Source organism: Eurytemora carolleeae, unplaced genomic scaffold (assembly GCF_000591075.1).
Source record: "Eurytemora carolleeae unplaced genomic scaffold, Eaff_2.0 scaffold414, whole genome shotgun sequence".
NCBI classification, from domain to species: domain Eukaryota; kingdom Metazoa; phylum Arthropoda; class Copepoda; order Calanoida; family Temoridae; genus Eurytemora; species Eurytemora carolleeae.
The window spans coordinates 1-20,704 of NW_019396502.1; the positions used below are offsets into that span (position 1 = coordinate 1).

Consider the following 20,704-nt stretch of genomic DNA (forward strand, 5'->3'; position numbering starts at 1 on the left):
GTCTCGTATCTTTTATGCAAGTAACCTTACACTTTTCAACAGTGATCAATTTTATCTCATTACTTTTTCATTCAAGATTGAATTCTCTCTCTACCTGATTTAAATGAATTATTGAAAAAATATAACGTCATAATATTTATTTAACAATGTAATAATAGTTTTTACAAAATCGGGATCTTCAGCGTGAGGAATTCATGTGATCCAATTAAAGAGCCTTCGTATTGTAAACGCAGACTCCTCCTATTCTTGGTTGGCGTGGCAGTTGAGTATCATACATGTTACTTTGCTTTGCAGTTGCACCGACGAACCTGAATTTATCAGAATTGTTCATTGAATTTGAATAAATAAAACTCCGGAATTTGAAGACAAAATTTAGACAATCTGCATGTTCACTGCTCAATTGCGGTATTTTATGTTCATTGAACAATTTAATCAAAAATTGATTTCAAAAGTCGTCTTTATATTCCCCAGTTTTATTTTCACCAATGTGTTTCTTTAATCCACCTTTTTAAAATCCTCCAATAATTCATGCCTCAAAACTATATTGTAATCAACTTTAAAAAATTTTTCTTCAATGGTGGATATTTTGAAACAAAATCCCCATAAATTAATTGAAGAGTAAGTTTAATACATTAATTTATGCGATATCATTTCTTTGCCTAAGATTAAACAGAAGACGACATTTACAAAAATTTATTTTCCGTTTATAATATTTGAAATTTCTGGTCTTCTTCATCGCCTAAAATTCCATTCCATAGAACCTCAGGAAAAATATTTGACGACATCTGAAAATTTTCACGAACAATTATCGGCTATTTTTAATACAAAAGAAATGCGTAACTTTATCAAAAATTCAGCTATAATTCACCAGACGATCCTCTATCCAACAAATGATTAAATAAATTTTAAAATACAAATTAATATAATTAATTTTAGTTATTTTTTAGCACAAAACATTCACAATTATGTTAAATAACTAAGGTTTTAGTGTCGATCGTTAGACTCTCAAACAACCAAAATAACCAATGACGTCAAAATACAGCTGTACTGGCGTACACAATAGTCGGATAAATTTCCAACGCCTCGTCTTTATAATTAGCAAAGTCTTTGCGATGTAGTATACTACAGCGAAGATATGATCTCCCACATCTAAACACTTCGATGTCGGTACCATGTAGTATATACTAAATTTTTCGCGCTATCGTGCGAAATCTTTCCCCCTAGCCTTCCACTATCAAATGTCTAGTTGCGCGCCTGATTTTTACGCAATTTGTATACCTGAAATAAAATGATATACATCTCCACAAATTCATGATATTTTTACTTAAAGCTGGGTTATAAAATATTTTCTTTAGAAAAATTATTTACACTAATTTGAAATCTAGTCTTACGCAAATTTGCGTTTTAATTGCGTAATTTGAGCCAAAATAATATGGGTTTACGTTAAGCTTACGCAATTTGGATAGCTGGGTAGCTACAGTGAGAACCAGAAAAATCTGGAATAAATAGACAATTCTAGGTTATGACTTAATTTAAAACCTGAAATAGTCCAATGGGCATGGGACACAGCAAATGTGCAGTTCAAACAGACCCATAATAAGTGTCTACTAAAACTATTTGCTTTTAGACAACATTAAATACACTTGTTGAGTAAATAGCCATAATGTCGTCTTCCTACTTCAGAATTTTCTGGTTATTACTGTAGTCAACGGCCTATAAAGAATTTAACAATTTAATGATGATCGTGATGTTTAAGAGTTTCAATGATGATCGTGATATTTAAGAGTTTCAGACAGTCTAATTATTATTCTTATCCCCTGTGTGTAGGTCTTTAAAGTTCGTTTAAAGAAGACGACTTTTCAATTCGTCTTCACAATCTGCACACTAGACGGCTTAGGTTAGGGTTGTATCCAACGTTGTATCTCACCATGCATATTCTAGAGCGTGTACAGGAATATTCTAGGAGAAGGGGGGGGGGGGCTTTTCTTTCTTTTTACCAATGAAGGGAAGGGGCTTCGCCCTGTTTATGCTCTTGCCTATCGTAAATGGTTCAAGATTCATAATTACTATAGATCAATTGATAAAAATATAAAAATGTTTTTACGTATAATAAAAGCTCGGGAAAAACAGGCAAGGGAAAAGTAGAAAAGGAAGTGAGACGAAGAAATGACAGGGGGAGGAAAAAAGGTACGTGAAAAAAGCTATAAGGGAAAAAGATATGGGAAAATGGTAAGGGAAAAAAGGTAAGGGGAAAAAGGAAGAGAAAGGGAGAAATTTAAGGGAAAATATGAAAGAGGTGTAAAAATAAGGAATAAAGAGAAGGAAAAAATGGATGGAGAAGATAGAAAAGGAAAGGGAGAAAAAGAAGGAAAGGGACAGGAAGAAAGAAAAAAGTGAGGGAACGGAAAGATAATCAAAAGAAAGAGAATGAAAAGAAAGGGAAAAAAGGAAGGAAAAAAAGGAAATGAAAATAAGGTAAACAAAGAAAGGGAATGAAAGGAAAGGGAATGAAAGAAAATTGGGAAAGAAAGGAAAGGTAATGAATCGAAAGAGAATGAAAAGAAAGGGGAAGAAACAAAAGAGGAAGAAAAGAAAGGTAATGAAAGGAAGGGGGATGAAAGGAAAAGAAAGGGGGAATAATGGGAAGGGGAAAGAGGAAAGGGATGCTAAAAGAAGAAATGGAAGGAAGGAAAAGGTTGAAGTTGCTCTAGACGGTATTAAAGAGAAGTGATGATATGAAGAAATAAGATGGAACCGGACGGTATTAAAGAGAAGTGATGATATGAAGAAATAAGATGGAACCGGACGGTATTAAAGAGAAGTGATGATATGAAGAAATAAGATGGAACCGGACGGTATTAAAGAGAAGTGATGATATGAAGAAATAAGATGGAACCGGACGGTATTAAAGAGAAGTGATGATATGAAGAAATAAGATGGAACCGGACGGTATTAAAGAGAAGTGATGATATGAAGAAATAAGATGGAACCGGACGGTATTAAAGAGAAGTGATGATATGAAGAAATAAGATGGAACCGGACGGTATTAAAGAGAAGTGATGATATGAAGAAATAAGATGGAACCGGACGGTATTAAAGAGAAGTGATGATATGAAGAAATAAGATGGAACCGGACGGTATTAAAGAGAAGTGATGATATGAAGAAATAAGATGGAACCGGACGGTATTAAAGAGAAGTGATGATATGAAGAAATAAGATGGAGCCGGACGGTATTAAATTCCTAAAATCTTATTCAACTATCTATCTATAGATATTTTCCGTTTCAAAGCTTTCTGTTGAATAATAATCTTTTGTGTGAATATATAATGGTAGGATGGGAGGAATGCAGGGTTTATGGGTTGCAAGGACCGGGTTGCAGGTGCAGGTTATCCTAGTTCTCCACACCTGCATCTATACACAGATATTTATCCGTTCTCACGCTGTAATAGGGTAAACCACTGTCTGATTCCGACAACCAAGGTTTCATAAAGGAAGATAAACAGTTTAACATTGTATTTTAGAATGTTGTTACAAAATACTGATTCGTCCTAACTCGGTATTCGGTAAGCACACCTATGAAAACCCTAAATTCGACTTAATTTCAAGCAAATTTTAATTAAACCTCCATGACAATGCCCGATTAACAACTGTACCCTTGAAACCATATTCTGATCTATAATTAATGTCGTTTTTTGTGGAATGCTGGAAGATAGTAGCAGCATATTTTTTTGCTCCGCTCCATCGGAGTAAGAAATATTCACGCAACCTCCCACCGGAGGACATTTTAAAACATGCTATTTAACATTCACGCAACCTCCCATCAGAGGATTTTAAAAATTTTTTATCAATAGGAAAGATGATGATTTACTCTCATACCCTGAACTAACCAATGCATCTCGCATTTAGTTTCTTAAATTATTCAATTATTGAATCCCTATATCTCTGCAGCTTTATGGTGCAAAGCTTTAATATTTAAAAGTTTGATCATTTGAGCATTTTGAACAGAATTCACATTTAGAAAAATGAATGGTCTACTTCTGTCTAGTTTGCTGTATAAAGGGATTGAAAGCATAATTTCATGTGTCCTTACAAATAAGCGAAATTAATAATTCTGTTTTCGTAGATTTTGAAAATTCTAAACTTATTTTGCAGCAAACATTTTTATTCTGATCATGCATATTGCGTAATCTACGCTGGGGCCACGCAAAAAATGTGGGCCCGATCATTTCTTCCGTTTTTACGTTTATTGGTTACAAACAAACAAAGTAGCAAAGCATATATGGTTTATATGTAGTTATATTTATTTGCCAAATACAGGAGTAAATGTAGACTGTAGTATTATTTACAAATAACTAACCCCCCCCCCCCCTATAAATCAAACAGTTTAATGGTTTAAATTATCAAAATAAAGGGTAGGTTGCGTGGTTTATTTTTTTCCTCCTCCGCTGGGAGTTGCGTGTCCATTTTTCAAACTCCGGTAATTCAATGTCTCCTCCGGTGGACCGGAGCCGGAGAAATATGCTGCTACTATCTTCCATGACTCTTTTTTGTGTTTATTTCTGTGAGTTTCTCCATTGCTTTTTATAAGCAAGAAATGCGCGCAAGACACTTTTGCAGAGGAACCGCAAATGAAAATAAACATATAAATATCTATTTCATATTTGATCAGACAGAGCTTTTAAGGGTACTGTTGTAATTCGGGCATTGTCATCTTTGCATATAGGATCATTTGAAATTGTGCTTCAAAATTAGGAAGATTTTCTTATTTGTGAAATTGTGCTTCAAAATTAGGAAGATTTCCTTATTTGTGAAATTGCGCTTCGAAATTAGAAATATATCCTTATTTGTCAAATTGCGCTTCTAAATTAGGAAGATTTCCTTATTTGTGAAATTGCGCTTTGAAATTAGGAAGATTTCCTTAACCCTATCCCCGCTGGGGTACTTGAAAACCAGAATACGCTGGGGGGGGGTCAATTTGCCCCCCCCCCCTCTAAATCCCATGTTTTATGTCCAAATATGACAAATGATACATCATTAGAAAGCTCTTGTGCTCTACTTTTAGAATCTGCAAACAAATTTGCAAATTTGCGAAAATTGAATTTTTTATCGCAAAATCCAGTTTTATAGTAAAAATGTTTGCAAAAAAAAATTTGTCCAAAAAATGAAAAATTATACATTTTTGAAAAGCCCTTGACCATGCCATTTCAAATATGCAAACATTTTTGCAAAATTTTAAATAACCTGATTTTTAATCAAGAAAAACTAAAAATGTGCAAATTTCCTTTGACAGGTTGTTTGCAAAAAATTTGCAATTTTTTTTCGCAAAACTTGTGCAATCCGTTTCCTTATGTCATAGGCTTTCCAAAAAGCTAAATTTTTTCAAAATCTGACAAGTGAAAGTGGGTCAAAACAAAGATTTAGTTTGCTACAAATGTGTCGGATATATGGATGGAGCTAAGACCTACTGTGGATACTGTTGGAAATATCCTGACCTGGTAGATGTGCCATGTGAAGATCCCTGTAAGGTGACTTTCTTCATTGATTGAAGGGAGTGCTTTTAAAATAGAAGGGGGTGGGGCACAGTGGGGTATTAGGGGAGGGTCACCCAAAATGAATTTATTCCATAAACCTCTTATGTCAAATAAGGCTTAGCCGCTTAAGAATTTGTTTATTTAGAGAGGTTTAAGTTGTTTAAATGTAATATTTTAGTTAAGAATTTTGACCGAAAACCCGCTATTTTATTGAAAACTCTTAAATCAGGATTTTTCAACACGCTACTCTGTTGGCGTGCTGCTGACGCCCCTAAATCTGTTTTTTTTATGGCTGTTAGAATCTATCTATTCATTTAGATTATCCCGAAACCACTGTGCTTTTTTGTGTTTTTTCTATAAAATTATGTTTTTTCCGAAATTTCTCTCTGTAACAAAGACGACATCTAAATAAATTGCGGGTTTACAGGATCCATTTAAGGATAAATATATTAATGGGAAAAGTAATTATAAATTAAAATCATTATACAATGCTAGCTACAATAGATACAATGTAAATGAAAAGATTATCAGAATATATTCATTTTGTCCATTCTCACCATGAAACACAAGACAAATGCAAAAACCAGCCCCCCCCCAAACACTTCCTAAAATACCCCACTGTGCGGGGGGGAGGGGTGAAAAGAGGTTAATACATAATTATTTTTTTGCAACTGTAACTTATGTTTTGTTGTCAGTGGTAGGATAGATTCCAAAACCTTTTAGTTTAACCATTTTTATTTGTGTAGATGAAAGGAGGAATGTGCTCTGATACCCAACCTAAGCCTGGATATCAGATTATTGACAAATGTGTCGGAATATCCGGAGGAGCCGAGGTCGGCTGTGGATACTGTTGGAAAAATACTGTAACTCCATGCACGTAAGAATATATTTTATTAACTCTATGGGGTTTTGCTTTTTAAAAGATGAAAATATTTTTTTTTTGTTAATCATATAGAAGTTGAAAGGGTATCGTTGTGAATCAAACTGGCATGTCTCTTCAAATGAAGGGTCTCTTTAATAACTAAGTTTTCTCCAGGAGCCGTGTGTGTGACCTCAAAGGAGGAAAATGTTCTCCTACGTCTCCAGGAAAAGGATGGCAAGTTTCGGGAACATGTGAGACCAAAGACTGTTTTTGCTGGACATCTAGGTTCATCATAGGTGATCTGATTGATCTTGAACCACTAGAACTTGCTCCATAAACTGCAAACTATTGAGAAGGTAGTTCTTTAACAACTAGCTCCATAAACTGCAAACTATGGAGTAGGTAGTTCTTGAACAACTACCTCCATAAACTGCAAACTATGGAGTAGGTAGTTCTTAAACAACTACCTCCATAAACTGCAAACTATGGAGTAGGTAGTTCGTGAACAACTACCTCCATAAACTCCAAATTATGGAGTAGGCAGTTCTTGAACAACTAGCTCCATAAAATGCAAACTATGGTGTAGGTCGTTCTTGAACAACTAGCTCCATAAACTGAAAACTATGGTGTAGGTAGTTCTTGAACAACTAGCTCCATAAATTGCAAACTTTGGAGCAAAATGTTCTTGAACAACTAACTCCATAAACTGCAAACTATGGAGCTGGTTGCTCTTGGACAACTAGCTCCATAAACAGCAAACTATGGAGCAATTTTTAAACAAAATTTCTCAAAATTCTAAATTTATTAAAATTTGTATGCTTTAAATATTGAATAAAACTTAATCATTCCTGCAAAAAAGGTGTATTTTGAAGTACGTGTAAGACAAGCTAAAAAATAATTGAACCTTTTCTTGTAAAACCCAAAGTACAAAAACCCATTCCACAAAAATTGGAATTTAAAACAAAAAGACGCCAATTATTCCACTGTTTTCTGGGTACCACTGTACACGGATTGTTCGAGAGAAAAATAACCTTGGACCGGACCTAATTCAGGAATCTCTAATTTAATATCTAATATGTAATTATCGGTTTTTATCTCAGCAAGCTGTGCTGTGACTTTTGAAGACAATTTGAGCAATTAAACATACATTTACTCTTCTTCTCTTTAATACGGTCCTAGGCGATTATATCAATACAATGAAGACGACTTCGCTATCAAACTTTATTTATATCAAGCTTTTAGCATGCATGGATACACAAGAAATTTAAAATTTAAAAAGTTTCTCTTGAATTATATTTTAAACTTGTAATTCGAAAAAAGCTTGTTAACAATAAAAATTTAAATATAAAAGTCGTCTTCATTATCTATACATAAATTTGGCTTGTCTGTTTGTCTGTTTGTTTGTTTGTATCCAATAAACGTCAAAATGGCTGAACCGATCGGGCCCAAATTTTTTGTGGCACCTCGCGTTATCCGAGGGAAGGTTTATGAATGATAAAAATTAGTGTTTTAAAGGTTTTTAATTTTGTAAAAAAATTTAAATTCTTGAAAATCCGCGAATTTTTTTTTTAAATCCACAAAATTTTTTTCTTCTTTTTGTTTTTAAATGTAAACAAAAAGAAAATGTTCACAATTTAAATAGAAGATGGGCGCGAAGCACCCTAAAAGCCTAGAAAGAAGGGCGCGAAGCGCCTTGAATTTCTAGTGTTTATATATTTACCTACCAACGTACTTTATTGTCTGCTGATGAAAAATGAAAAAGTTTCACGATTGTTGAATGATAGACCTAAACGCGATTGTTAAATTATAAACCTAAACAATATTGTTGAATTATAGACCAAAACGCGATTATTGAATTATAGAGCTAAACGCGATTGTTGAATTATAGACCTAAACGCGATTGTTGAATTATGGACCTAAACACCTAAACGCGACTGAAAATCAAATTAAAGAACCCCAAAGGATTTCGACCTTGCTAGTCCCTAAAGTTAAAACTGCCCAAAAAATAAAATTAGGATAGTGTGTCGTTTTTTTCCCAGGCCAGAGACCGAAACTTACGAGAGTTTATATTGTTTAACGAAACTACCAAGTTTTATTTTTTGGTTCTAAACATTATTGTAGATTTTTAATTAAGAAATTTGAAAAAATGGAGAAAATAAAAAAACCAAATAAAATGATATTTTATAACAAAAATATTGAAATCCCCGTACCCCATTCGTGAAACCGATACTGCGGTTCAAAGTGTCTAAAGTTTAGACAACTAGATAAGTTGAGGATTTTGGAAAGTAATTTTAAAACTTTATAATATCCATCGCAATTATTGATGTTATGATTTGACTTAGTACTGGACACTGGACTTTAGGAGGAAGGGAGGAGGAAGGGGTGCAATTTGACACTTTTGTAATTTGAAAGGGTGCCGAAGGACGGAGGGTTGGGAGAGAGGAGACAGGTTGTCTGGAGCACACCTGAACCCCATTCATCTCCAGGATACATTCATAACTAGACTCAGGGTATACTGGACACCACGGAGTAAACCTTACTCAGGGTAAACTGGACACCACGGAGTAAACCTTACTCAGGGTAAACTGAACACCACGGAATAAACCTTACTCAGGGTACACTGGACACCACGGAGTAAACCTTACTTAGGGTATACTGGAGACCACGGAGTAAACCTTACTCAGGGTATACTGGAGACCACGGAGTAAACCTTACTCAGGGTATACTGGATAATTCTTCTGTTGAAAGCTTTGTCTGATCAATAATGAAATAGATATCTATGTTTATAATTTTGAAAACTGATTATTTTCAATGTGTATTCTTTACAAAAGTGACACGCGTATTTCCAGTGCTGGAAAACAAATAGAAATAAAAACTTTGAACCTAGACAAATGACAATTATAAATCAGATAAAGGTTTCAAGGGTACCGTTGTGAATCGGGCATTGTCATCATTGCAAGGAATGAAATTACGCTTACAGTGAGAGGTGACATAAAAATCAAGAAGGAGAGAATGGTTTTTATCACATAAGTCTTGCTCCCTTCCTCTGAATCTTGTGGGGGAGGAGGGGGGTGTATGGTTTCAGGGAGGGGGGGGGTGTATACAGGTGGATTTTGACCAGTCTGGCGCCTCAATACATACCTTACTGTCTGGGTATCCTGGAGTGAGAGAACTCAACTAATTTGACACTTGTATACTGTTCTAGACCCGGAGAAAGGTTCCGACCAGGGACGGATTAGGATCGGGTATTCTCACCAAATATCGGTTCTATCTTTAATCATCTTCAATTCTCTTTTCATTCTTTTTATTTGTACAGGGTGTAGGTCCATTCTTAATAATCATTTTAAATAAAGATTTTTTATCTTTAAAATGTAGGAATAAGTCTGGCCTTGCAATTTCAAGTGATCACCTCTTTCCCAATTCACATCTGTACTGTACTGTACTGTACTGTACTGTACTGTACTGTACTGTACTGTACTGTACTGTACTGTACTGTACTGTACTGTTCTGTACTGTACTGTACTGTACTGTACTGTAACTTGTACCGGTTTCTCTGGTAAAAATGTTGAAGCTATATCGTCATTTTCCTGCTTAAAAAGTGTTAAATTCTAACATTTTTTCATTTTTTCTGAAATTTATCCGCAAGTCACTTTTCACAGGTCGGACAGGACTTTTATGGGTTCTGTTGTAAATCAAATAAATGGTGGGTCACGAGAAAATATGTCTACAGTCCCTTTTGTTTATCAAACTACTTTCGCATGAAAATAAATGGTTTCTCTTTGTGATTTTGTTCAATTCAGTTTTTTTATTATTATCATTTTATCCATCAACTTGAAGTAATACTTAATTTCGAGATATGCTCTAAATCTCATTTAAAAATGCTTAAAACTGACATTTAATGAGGCTTTCAATAATGTTTTTTTTTTACGAATATGTGCACTGTGCAGTTATAAATCGTTAATCTTTCTAATTTTCATTTGTAAAATTTTCTTTTTGCAGAAATATCGGAGGGAAATAAAAGTATCTTCAAAAATATAATTTATAATATATTACGATTTTCGAGAACATTTTCTGAAATTTTTTCTTTTGTGTTTTTTTTTGCAGTTCTTTATAAACTCTCTATCCTCTCTTATTCTTTCGTGTTCAAAATATTTCAGTTCTTTAATACAAACGTGCACCACATTTTGAATATGAATAAAGAAGAACCTTTTTTGTTTATACCCCCCCCCCCTCCGTCCTCCCCGCTCCCCGGGAAGGACGGATATGGAAATGGAAAGAAGCGTAAAGAAAGATACGGCCTAGTGGAGCAGAGAGGAAGATATGGCTACTAGAGCAGAGCGGATAAAGAAAAGGATAGACAGGTGTACATGAAGGAGGAGAAGGAGACTACTCGCCGTAACAGATAATTTACACTTCAAAGCTCTCAACGAAAAAGAGAATATGTAAAATAAATAAATTCTACAAGTTAATTCCTTGCTTCAATAGTGTGACCTCAACATGGCGTCCTTACTCCTAATAAGTCCTAATAAGCGCTTTCTTAAAAGTTCGTCCTAAATGTGTCCTCAATTGTGTGCCCTCAATATATGCGTCGTTTATTGTGCATCCTCAATCCATAAATGTTGTGTCCTCAACGTTGTGTATTTGATGTGCGTCCTCAACGGTGTGTATTTGATGTTCGTCCTCCACACTGCGTTTGCATTATTGCTTAATTTTCAATTGCGTTTCTCCATTAGTTACATTCGAATGAGTGCTACATTGTTTTGGCAAACAAAGCACGTTGTTGATATGAGACCCAAAGACTTAATTAAAAATTACTTTGTTTATCCGTTTTTTTCTTTTTCTTTTTCTTTTTCTTTTCTTCTACTTTTTGTTTATTTTTGAATTTTATATCTTGATATTCTAAATGCCTTTCCCCAATATAGTCAAGTTTACCACTTTCCGTAAACTAAATTACTACAAAGGAATTGATTTTTTTTGCCACTAACTTAAATTTTCTAATCCACATATCTGTGCAACCTGATGGTGTAAACTTAGATTATTTTATCTTACAGAATTCAGCGTTTAAAATATCTAAGGTCTACGACATTGGATTGCAAAAATATTGGGATTTGAAAAATGGCCGGGATTTCTTGATTTCTTTTTTAATGGTTGTTGTAATTAAAGATTTCCTTTTAATTTCACGAACAATCTCTTTAAATATAGTGCTAGGTAATTATATTTTTTGGCAAAGTCTCAACGAGTTTTAAAAATTATTCAAAATAATTTATCCAACCGTAAATAAACCATTCAAATGTTTTGAACAGAAACCAAAATGAACTTCTACTGAATAAAGATTATATCTATATTCTGAAAAATCGAATACCAGAACCAAATTAAACCCTTTCAAAGTAGAATAGTGTTATAAAGTAATCAAAGAATTAGTAAGAGAGTAATTTGTTTATTTAAATTTTTTAATAACTTTTTATTAAAAATATCAGAACAATGCAAAAAATACAAGTTTTTAAGTTTGAAATATTACACGGGAAATTAGTTCCAAAACTAACACTTGGCTCATTTCTAACACTTAGTGATAAATTCTTTCAAAATGTTTAAAAAGAAATAATACTCTTTTTCAATCATAAATTCTACTAAATTCAGGCGTTCATTCATTCTGCTCGTGTTCTAAAATGGACTATCTACGTAACTTCAAGTCACCCTTCATTTAAAGAATTCCATATTCACTATAATTGGCGTAGTTTTCTTTGGGGTTTATTCAAAGAATTGATCATTTTCAGTTTTTATTTAATGTTTTTCAAATAGTATTTTGTCACATATAACCGGCCCACCCGTTTTAATTTAGTATCTTATTTATTGTTAATCCCTGCCAAATATTTTAAGCTCATATATTAATTAAGTTTACTAGTATTTATATGATCTTAATTGTAAAATTAATAGTATCTACACTTAATAAACCATTAATCCTACCACCTAGATCTGTGGTACCGACCCGATCAATTTCAACCAATGAGAGCTCAGCTCCGGAAAACGGGTAACCAATCAGGAGAGAGGAAAGTTATGGTTTTAACACAACTCCGACTCTTTACTCAGTCCCGTTTGAGCCGTCAAACTAGCAACATATCGTAAAGAACAAAAATGGCTATCAGCGCTATGGAGATTGCTTTTGAGATTCCCACCACTGATCGAGAGATCGAGATGTACGATGTAGAGAAGCTTCGAAGTTTGCTGCCGGAGAAGGAGACTGAACTGACCCAGTTGGAGATTATTCTCCAGGCTATAAAATACATCCAGGATCTTCAACAAGACCTGGAGAGAAAGAAAATGAGTAACTAGGTATCACCAGAGAAAGAACACCCGTCCTTGTCTTAGATACACCCTGGAGCAGGATGGATGAAGATGATCTGCTGAAACCTTTGCTGTGATCCTGTACTACAAGATATTCAACCTGAGAAGAAAACCATATTTGTACATAATCTAAATATTTCTAAATAAAAATATATCATTAAAATAATCTAATAACAATCTAAATATATTTAGATGTTTAACGATAAATGTGTATAAAGAATCTAGAAAGGGTATTTAAAGAAATACATATTGACATAATTATAATATCAATATTGAAATAAAAATCAGTTTAGAAACGAGTTGTTTGAAAAAAGATCTCATTGGTAGATGGTTATAGCTTGCGGGTTTTGAATTTACTGAACTCAATTAATCGGTTCGATCGTTTCGTCAATTCAAAATTCTTTACTTTCAAAATATCGGCTAAGAATTAGGATAGAAGAGGTAAAGTGGCCGGTGGGGGGGTAGGTATCTTGAAACCCATATACATATGTATCTTGAAACCCATATACATATGCATCTTGAAACCCATATACATATGTATCTTGATACCCATATACATATGTATCTTGAAACGTTTATAAAAATCTTATTGAAGCTGGCGTATCCTTCGGGCCGGACTATTCCTTATTTATGTTTGTGTATAAGCTAAATGCGAACAAAAATATATTGGAAAAAGGAGTTTAAGGAAAAGGTGGGGAAAATTAAGGAATAGGAGGTAGATAGGAAAACAGAAAGAAAAGATGTAATTGAAAAATATAATATATCTATTATGGGAAAATATGGGAAAATGAAAAGGAGGAGGAATGGGGGAGAGGATTCGTCCTCGATTCTTCCAATTTATTTATTTTATCGTTCTCTCCTACTCCCTGGTTCGATAGCTCCACCTGCAGTTTAAAGTCTTCTGTCACACTACTAGTATACTATTCATACCTTCAATTCATTTCACAGAACGGAGAACACAGAATACTCACCAGAGATAAACCAAGGAGATTGTAATAGAAGGGAGATACAACGGACGCGGCCTGCCCTACCATATAATACATGCTTTGCAGACGGTATTCCATTTGTATAAGAAATATTCAGAATAGGTAATTGAATACGCGGTAATTGTACATCAGACAAATATTTTCTTATTCAAATGAAGTACCGTCTGCAAAGCATGTATTATCATATGGTAGGGCGGGCCGCGTCAATTGTATCTCCCTTCTATTCCATACTCCTTGAGATAAACAGATATATAAATTACTGTAGAGAATTTTGGAAAGGAAAGTACAGCTGGAAAGGAAAGTACAGCTGGAAAGGAAAGTACAGCTTGAAACGAAAGTACAGCTGGAAAGGAAAGTACAGCTGAAAAGGAAAGTACAGCTGGAAAGGAAAGTACAGCTTGAAAGGAAAGTACAGCTTGAAAGGAAAGTACAGCTTGAAAGGAAAGTACAGCTTGAAAGGAAAGTACAGCTGGAAAGGAAATTACAGCTTGAAAGGAAAGTACAGCTGGAAAGGAAAGTACAGCTTGAAAGGAAAGTACAGCTTGAAAGGAAAGTACAGCTTGAAAGGAAAGAACAGCTTGAAAGGAAAGTACAGCTTGAAAGGATGAAACTTCAAGGACGACTGTACAAAATTTAAAATGTATATATCCTTATATTTAGGCTAGTTAAGGCAAAGGAATTAATTTATTCTTTTATCGTCAAATTTTATGACTTTCAGGTCGGCCTGTACAGTCTCATTGGGATACTTGCAAGGTCTCGGTCTCGCTAAACCTTTTTCTCCTGATATGTTAGCAGTTGACAGAAGAGTAAATATTCAAATACATTCCACATTTAACTGTCAAATACATTACAGGAATTGAGTTTTTTTTTTTTTACCACAAACTCTGATTTTTAATCCCTATATCTTTGCAATCCAAAGTCGTAGACCTCAGATATTTTAAAATATGAAGTAATCTAAGCTTGAAATATTAAACGTTTGATCACAAAGGTTGTAAAGAAATAGAAATTAGAAATTTTGAGTTTGTGGCAAAGACTCAATTTCTTTTAAAACTTTTTCCACGATTATTCTGCACTTTGATTCATTGAGTTAAATTCTTTGTAATTTTTGATTTAAGAACACTTTAAGGCCATTTTATAACTTTCAAAATTAATACTTAAGAGACTGCAGTAGACTTATTTTGAAGTTACTTCCTATGAAAAATGGCAATATATTCACAATTGTCCAATTTTATAAATTAGATATCCACGTTTAGTTAGTTTTGGTTTGCGTTCACTTTGTTTGGTTCAGTTTGGTCAAGTTTTATTAGGTTTGGTTTTGTTAAGTAAATAGATTTGGTTTGGTTTTGTTAAGTAAATAGATTTGGTTTGGTTTTGTTAAGTTAGGCGTAGTTTAGTTCAGATTCGTTTTGTTTTGTTTAGTTTAGTTTAGTTTGGTTAAATTAAGTTCTGTTTATTTAGGTTTGGTTTGGTTAAATTAAGTTCTGTTAGTTAGATTTAGTTTGGTTAAATTAAGTTCTGTTTAGTTAGGTTTGGTTTGGGTAAATTAATTTCTGTTTAGTTAGATTTGGTTAGATTTGGTTTGCCTAAACTAAGTTCTGTAAAATTAGGTTCAGTTAGGTTTGGTTAGGTTAAATTGAGTCCTATTTAGTTAGGTTTGATTTGGTTAAATTAAGTTCTGTTTAGTTAGGTTTGGTTTGGTTAAATTAAGTTCTTTTTAGTTAGGTTTGAAAAACTATGTTAGCTAGCAGATGTGTGTCTTTCTATGAGACTATTGAAGCAAGTTCTAAGCTTCGCATTAGATTTCTTTCTAATTTATGTAACAATTACCTTAACACAGTTTTTGGCAGAAATTTATTTTTTATTGCAAATGATTGTTCTGTAAATCCTTCGAATCTTAGAAAAATGTTAGTTAAGAAACAAATGAAATATTTTGATGTCCCATTGGAACATGCATGGAAAGTTCTGGTTTTACAAGAACTTTTAAATACAAGAATGAATAATTTATATATTGAAGGATTCGATGATTACGTAATAACTGAAATGATAAATATGTTATGTAATGAGTAAAAATCCATGTTGTCTATTTGTGCATAATTTTGCATATTTTCTCTCTTTTCTTTTGGAAACCTATATTTTCAAATATTTATTTTAACAAATTTAAACTACACCATTTATATATGTATTTATATCTTTGTGTGTGAATAAATCTTTATTATTATTATAATTCATGATTTTTTTCTAAAATTCGTTTCAAAATTTTTGTCTTGATGATTCTGGCTCTTTCAATGTGTGCTTGAACTTTTGAAGTCAACCTGAAGTCTTGTGTTGTGAATTCAGATTTAAGGATTTATATCACAGACTACACAGACTGCTTATACACTCTACCTGGATAGGCTGAGCAGGTCCAGAGTGTCCCAGCACGCCATGCTACTGTTCCATGTAATGTTTTTTGACTGACATTCCACGGCCAATTGTTGCATTCAGGGGTTAAGTTTTACATCTTTTAAAGAAATACTCCAAGTTTAAACATAAAACATAACGTTTATGAATATTGTCTATTTTTAAAGATTTCGCATTTCATATTCAAAGGATCCTTAAATATCCCCGAATACAGATGTCTCCTGTTTGGTCGTGTGCACTGTACAGTACTTGTACACAATAGAACATGCTGGGGGAAATATCGCATATTATAGGTGTTAATAGATCTCTGTAACTCTCTTATCTCTGATTTATATAAATCTTCTTCCTAATCCCGTGGCGGTCCTATTTACCCTACAGTGGAAACCAATATGAAGGGATCGTACTTTTTCGATAAATAATAAGGAAGATATGGTCGCTTTTTCAGCTTGAAAAGTGTATAAATTCTAATGATTTCCTCAACTTTTTCTGCAGCAGAAATGCGTGTTGTTTTTAAAAAAACACAGAGGTGACCATTTTTATTGCATTCATGAGACAAAGCATTTAAGGGACCGAATAGTAAATAGTAAATATAAAAGGAGTCCCCTGAAAACATCACCCCCTTTCCCCAACATCAGCCCCACCCCTTCCACACACCGTTATCAGCCCACACCAAAGATAATATATATATAGATATGCAGGCAGGTATAAATTTTGAGGTCTTGAGAAAAGGTGCAAACAGCACCATCTCTGTCGTACGCATGGCATTTTATTTGTTTATGCGTGATAACACTAAATGCGTACTATAGTATCAACAATGTATACTGCATATTGTACTTAATGAAACAAATTAATCAATGCAAATAAAACTGAGGTAGGAATTTGAATAGACAAAGTTTAAATGTGCAAGTTGTACTGAATGGCATACGTAAATTAACGCAATTTAAATAAAAAATATGACTATAAAACTACATCGAGTCTAGGACAAAGTACAACTGATCTATCATAACATAAGCAAAACGCGTACTGTATGTTTGTGTTACCTTGAAATTTAATTTTATTGGTCAAACAGGTCCAGATAGCAACACTTGAACTATACAGGATGCAATACGCGTACTGTATGTTTATATAACACAAATGCGTATTTCCTACAGATGGCAGCAAGGGGAGAAAGGAATATAGAAAGTAATCAATTTGCTATAGATGTCTCTCCTTGCACCTTCTCTCAGAGGTTCAAAAATTAGTTGTCTGCTACAAGCAATTTAGGAAGGAGGTTTCTACCTGCCTGCATATCTATATATATATATTATCTTTGGCCCACACCTACGCCTTTAACTCCCATACTTCCATCAGACCACTTTTCCCTCCCATATTGTCTCTAGTAATGAAACCCTGCTAGTTTCAATACTGATGCCACACTTTAATTACATCAGGAAATTTTACCAGAACAATCATTTTCTCGCGAATTAAAAATCTGAGGAATTGATGAATTGATAAATTGATGTAATGAAGAATTGATGAATTGATGCATTTATGAATTGATGCATTGCTGCATTGATGAATTGATGAATTGATGAATTGATGCATTAATGAATTGAAGAATTAATGAATTGATGAATTAATGAATTGAAGAATTGATGAATTGATGAATTGATGAAAGGATCAATTGATGAATGAATGAAGGGATGAATTGATGAATTAATGAATTGATAAATAGGTGAATTGATGAATTGATGAATTGATGAATTGATGAATTGAATTGATGAATTGATGAATTGATGAATTGATGAATTGATGAATTGAGGAATTGATGAATTGATGAATTGATTGCTAACAAGCGTTATTCGAGTTGCAAGTTTACAAGTAATCAGAGAAAGATATTTTAGTTGACAGCTTCTCTTGACTTCTTTCTTTATGTGTATCCAATATCCATGCTGTTCAGCTTGATATGTGAAAAAAATTTAAATTGAAAGTCATCTTTATTGTACTGATATAATCGCCTACTACTATATGAAATAAACACTCGTCTCATCCCCCTACCGATGTATTTTCAATGAATGCCAATATGTTGAAAATTCGTGCAAAATATCCCCTTGCATACTAACATATCGCCTAACCAGCGTCTAGTCTACTTTATTATATTTTGAATTCTTATTGTTTTGATAATTTGAGAACAGCCTGTTCTTTTAGAAATATTTACTACCAACCCTTTAGGCCAAACAAATGCCTTTATTCTATGTAAAACCGATATTTAACTCTGTTAAGTAAAGCATTGCATGATGGGAACTTTATGTTTTTTCAAACAGGGGGGTTTATAAGTCAGGTGGTAGTAGGCAATACTAGTGTCATATGGGAACTTAATCTTAAACAGCGAGCATCAAACACATGCTACAGTAGTTGGACAACATATCTACTCTACTCTAACTGACAATAATCTACAGTACACGTCAGCTGGATTAGGAGCTTTTGTACTCTTTATATTAGTTGTTGTAGTAGTCTTTATATTAGTTGTAGTAGTAGTCTTTACGTTAGTTGTTAAAGTAGTCTTTAAGTTAGTTGTAGTATCAGTCTTTACATTAGTTGTTATAGTAGTCTTTATAATAGTTGTTGTAGCAGTCTTTACATAAGTTGTTGTTGTAGTAGTCTTTACGTTAGTTGTTGTAGTAGTCTTTATATTAGTTGTTGTATTAGTCTTTATCATAGTTGTTGTAGTAGTCTTTACATTAGTTGTTGTAGTAGTCTTTACGTTAGTTTTTGTAGTAGTCTTTACGTTAGTTGTTATATTAGTCTTTATAATAGTTGTTGTAGTAGTCTTTACATAAGTTGTTGTTGTAGTCTTTACATAAGTTGTTGTTGTAGTCTTTACATTAGTTGTTGTAGTAGTCTTTACGTTATTTGTAGTAGCAGTCTTTATATTAGTTGTTATAGTAGTCTTTACATTAGTTGTTATAGTAGTCTTTACATAAGTTGTTATAATAGTCTTTACATTAGTTGTTATAGTAGTCTTTACATTAGTTGTTGTAGTAGTCTTTACGTTAGTTGTTATATTAGTCTTTATAATAGTTGTTGTAGTAGTCTTTACATAAGCTGTTGTTGTAGTCTTTACATTAGTTGTTGTAGTAGTCTTTACGTTAGTTGTTGTAGTAGTCTTTACATTAGTTGTTGTATTAGTCTTTACATTAGTTGTTGTAGTAGTCTTTATATTAGTTGTTGTATTAGTCTTTATCATAGTTGTTGTAGTAGTCTTTACATTAGTTGTTGTAGTAGTCTTTACGTTAGTTGTTAAAGTAGTCTTTAAGTTAGTTGTAGTATCAGTCTTTACATTAGTTGTTATAGTAGTCTTTATAATAGTTGTTGTAGCAGTCTTTACATAAGTTGTTGTTGTAGTAGTCTTTACGTTAGTTGTTGTAGTAGTCTTTACGTTAGTTGTTGTAGTAGTCTTTACGATAGTGTTATAGTAGTCTTTACGTTAGTTGTTGTAGTAGTCTTCATTAAAGTTGTAGTAGCGTCTTATTCTAGGTGTAGTAGTCTTATTCTAGCTTTAGTAGTCTTATTCTAGCTGTAGTAGTCTTATTCTAGCTGTAGTAGTCTTATTCTGGCTGGAATAGTCTTATTCTAGATGTAGTAGTCCTATTCTAGCTGTAGTAGTCTTTATCTAGGTGTAACTTAGTCTTTACTAGTTGAGATAGTAACTTTAAGATACTTGTAATTATACTAATCTATATAATAACCTAAGCTCAGTCTGTATTCAAACTTTTGTGGTCTTCATTACACATTCATAATAATCATTTAAAAAATTAATTTGTCAAAATCACACGTTTCTGATTTAATTTGCTGATGTTTTTAAGTTGATAATCGCTAAACAAAGTGCGTTGAGCATTACTGATCACATTGTGATCTAAAAGTCTCACGCTCAATGATAATTTTACCAATTATCTTTTTCAAAACCAAAGCTAACAAGTGCTTTATATACCTTGAAGCATATTGAGTGAGAGCGGTAATAAGCCCAAGGTGAGGTGATACGACATCTAGAAGTCGAGTCTGTCTTGACAATTCAAGAGACTTTTTCATAACAGAGATAAGAGAGTTAAACACTTATAATATGCAATATTTTCCACAGCATGTTCTATTGTGTACAAGTGCTGTACACGACCAATCATGAGACGTCTGTATTCAGGAATATTTAAGGATCATTTGAATAGGTAATGTAAAATCTTTAAAAATAGACAATATTCATAAGCGATATGTTTTATTTTTAAAATTAGAGTATTACTTTAAAAGTTGTAAACTTAACCCCCGAATGCAATATAAACTTTCCCAAAAAAAATAATAATAAAGGGGCTGTAACCGTAATTTCATGTGACTTGTACATTTCTTGCTTTGAAGAGGCAATGGATGAGAAGTATCGGAATTAAGACGTTTTGAGTCAGAAAAACGACATTATCATCCACATTTTTGATTGGAGTACTAGGTTTCAAGGGTACCGTTGTAAATCGGGCATTGTCATCTTTGCATGTAGGGTCACTTAAAACGCTTACTGTCTCTTAAATCTAGAATTATTAAACCAAGCTATCGAGTTTCCTAT

At 33.2% G+C, this 20,704-nt stretch overlaps 1 protein-coding gene across 1 annotated transcript; it reads left to right on the plus strand.

The window, feature by feature from the left end:
* The first annotated feature begins 5,434 nt into the window (after positions 1-5,434).
* Positions 5,435-7,421, plus strand: LOC111704469 (uncharacterized). The gene is made up of 3 exons (XM_023476709.1): positions 5,435-5,526; positions 6,279-6,409; positions 6,569-7,421. Exons 1-3 carry the CDS (start codon positions 5,446-5,448, stop codon positions 6,729-6,731), a joined length of 375 nt encoding a protein of 124 aa, XP_023332477.1. The 5' UTR covers positions 5,435-5,445; the 3' UTR covers positions 6,732-7,421.
* The last annotated feature ends 13,283 nt before the right edge of the window (positions 7,422-20,704 follow it).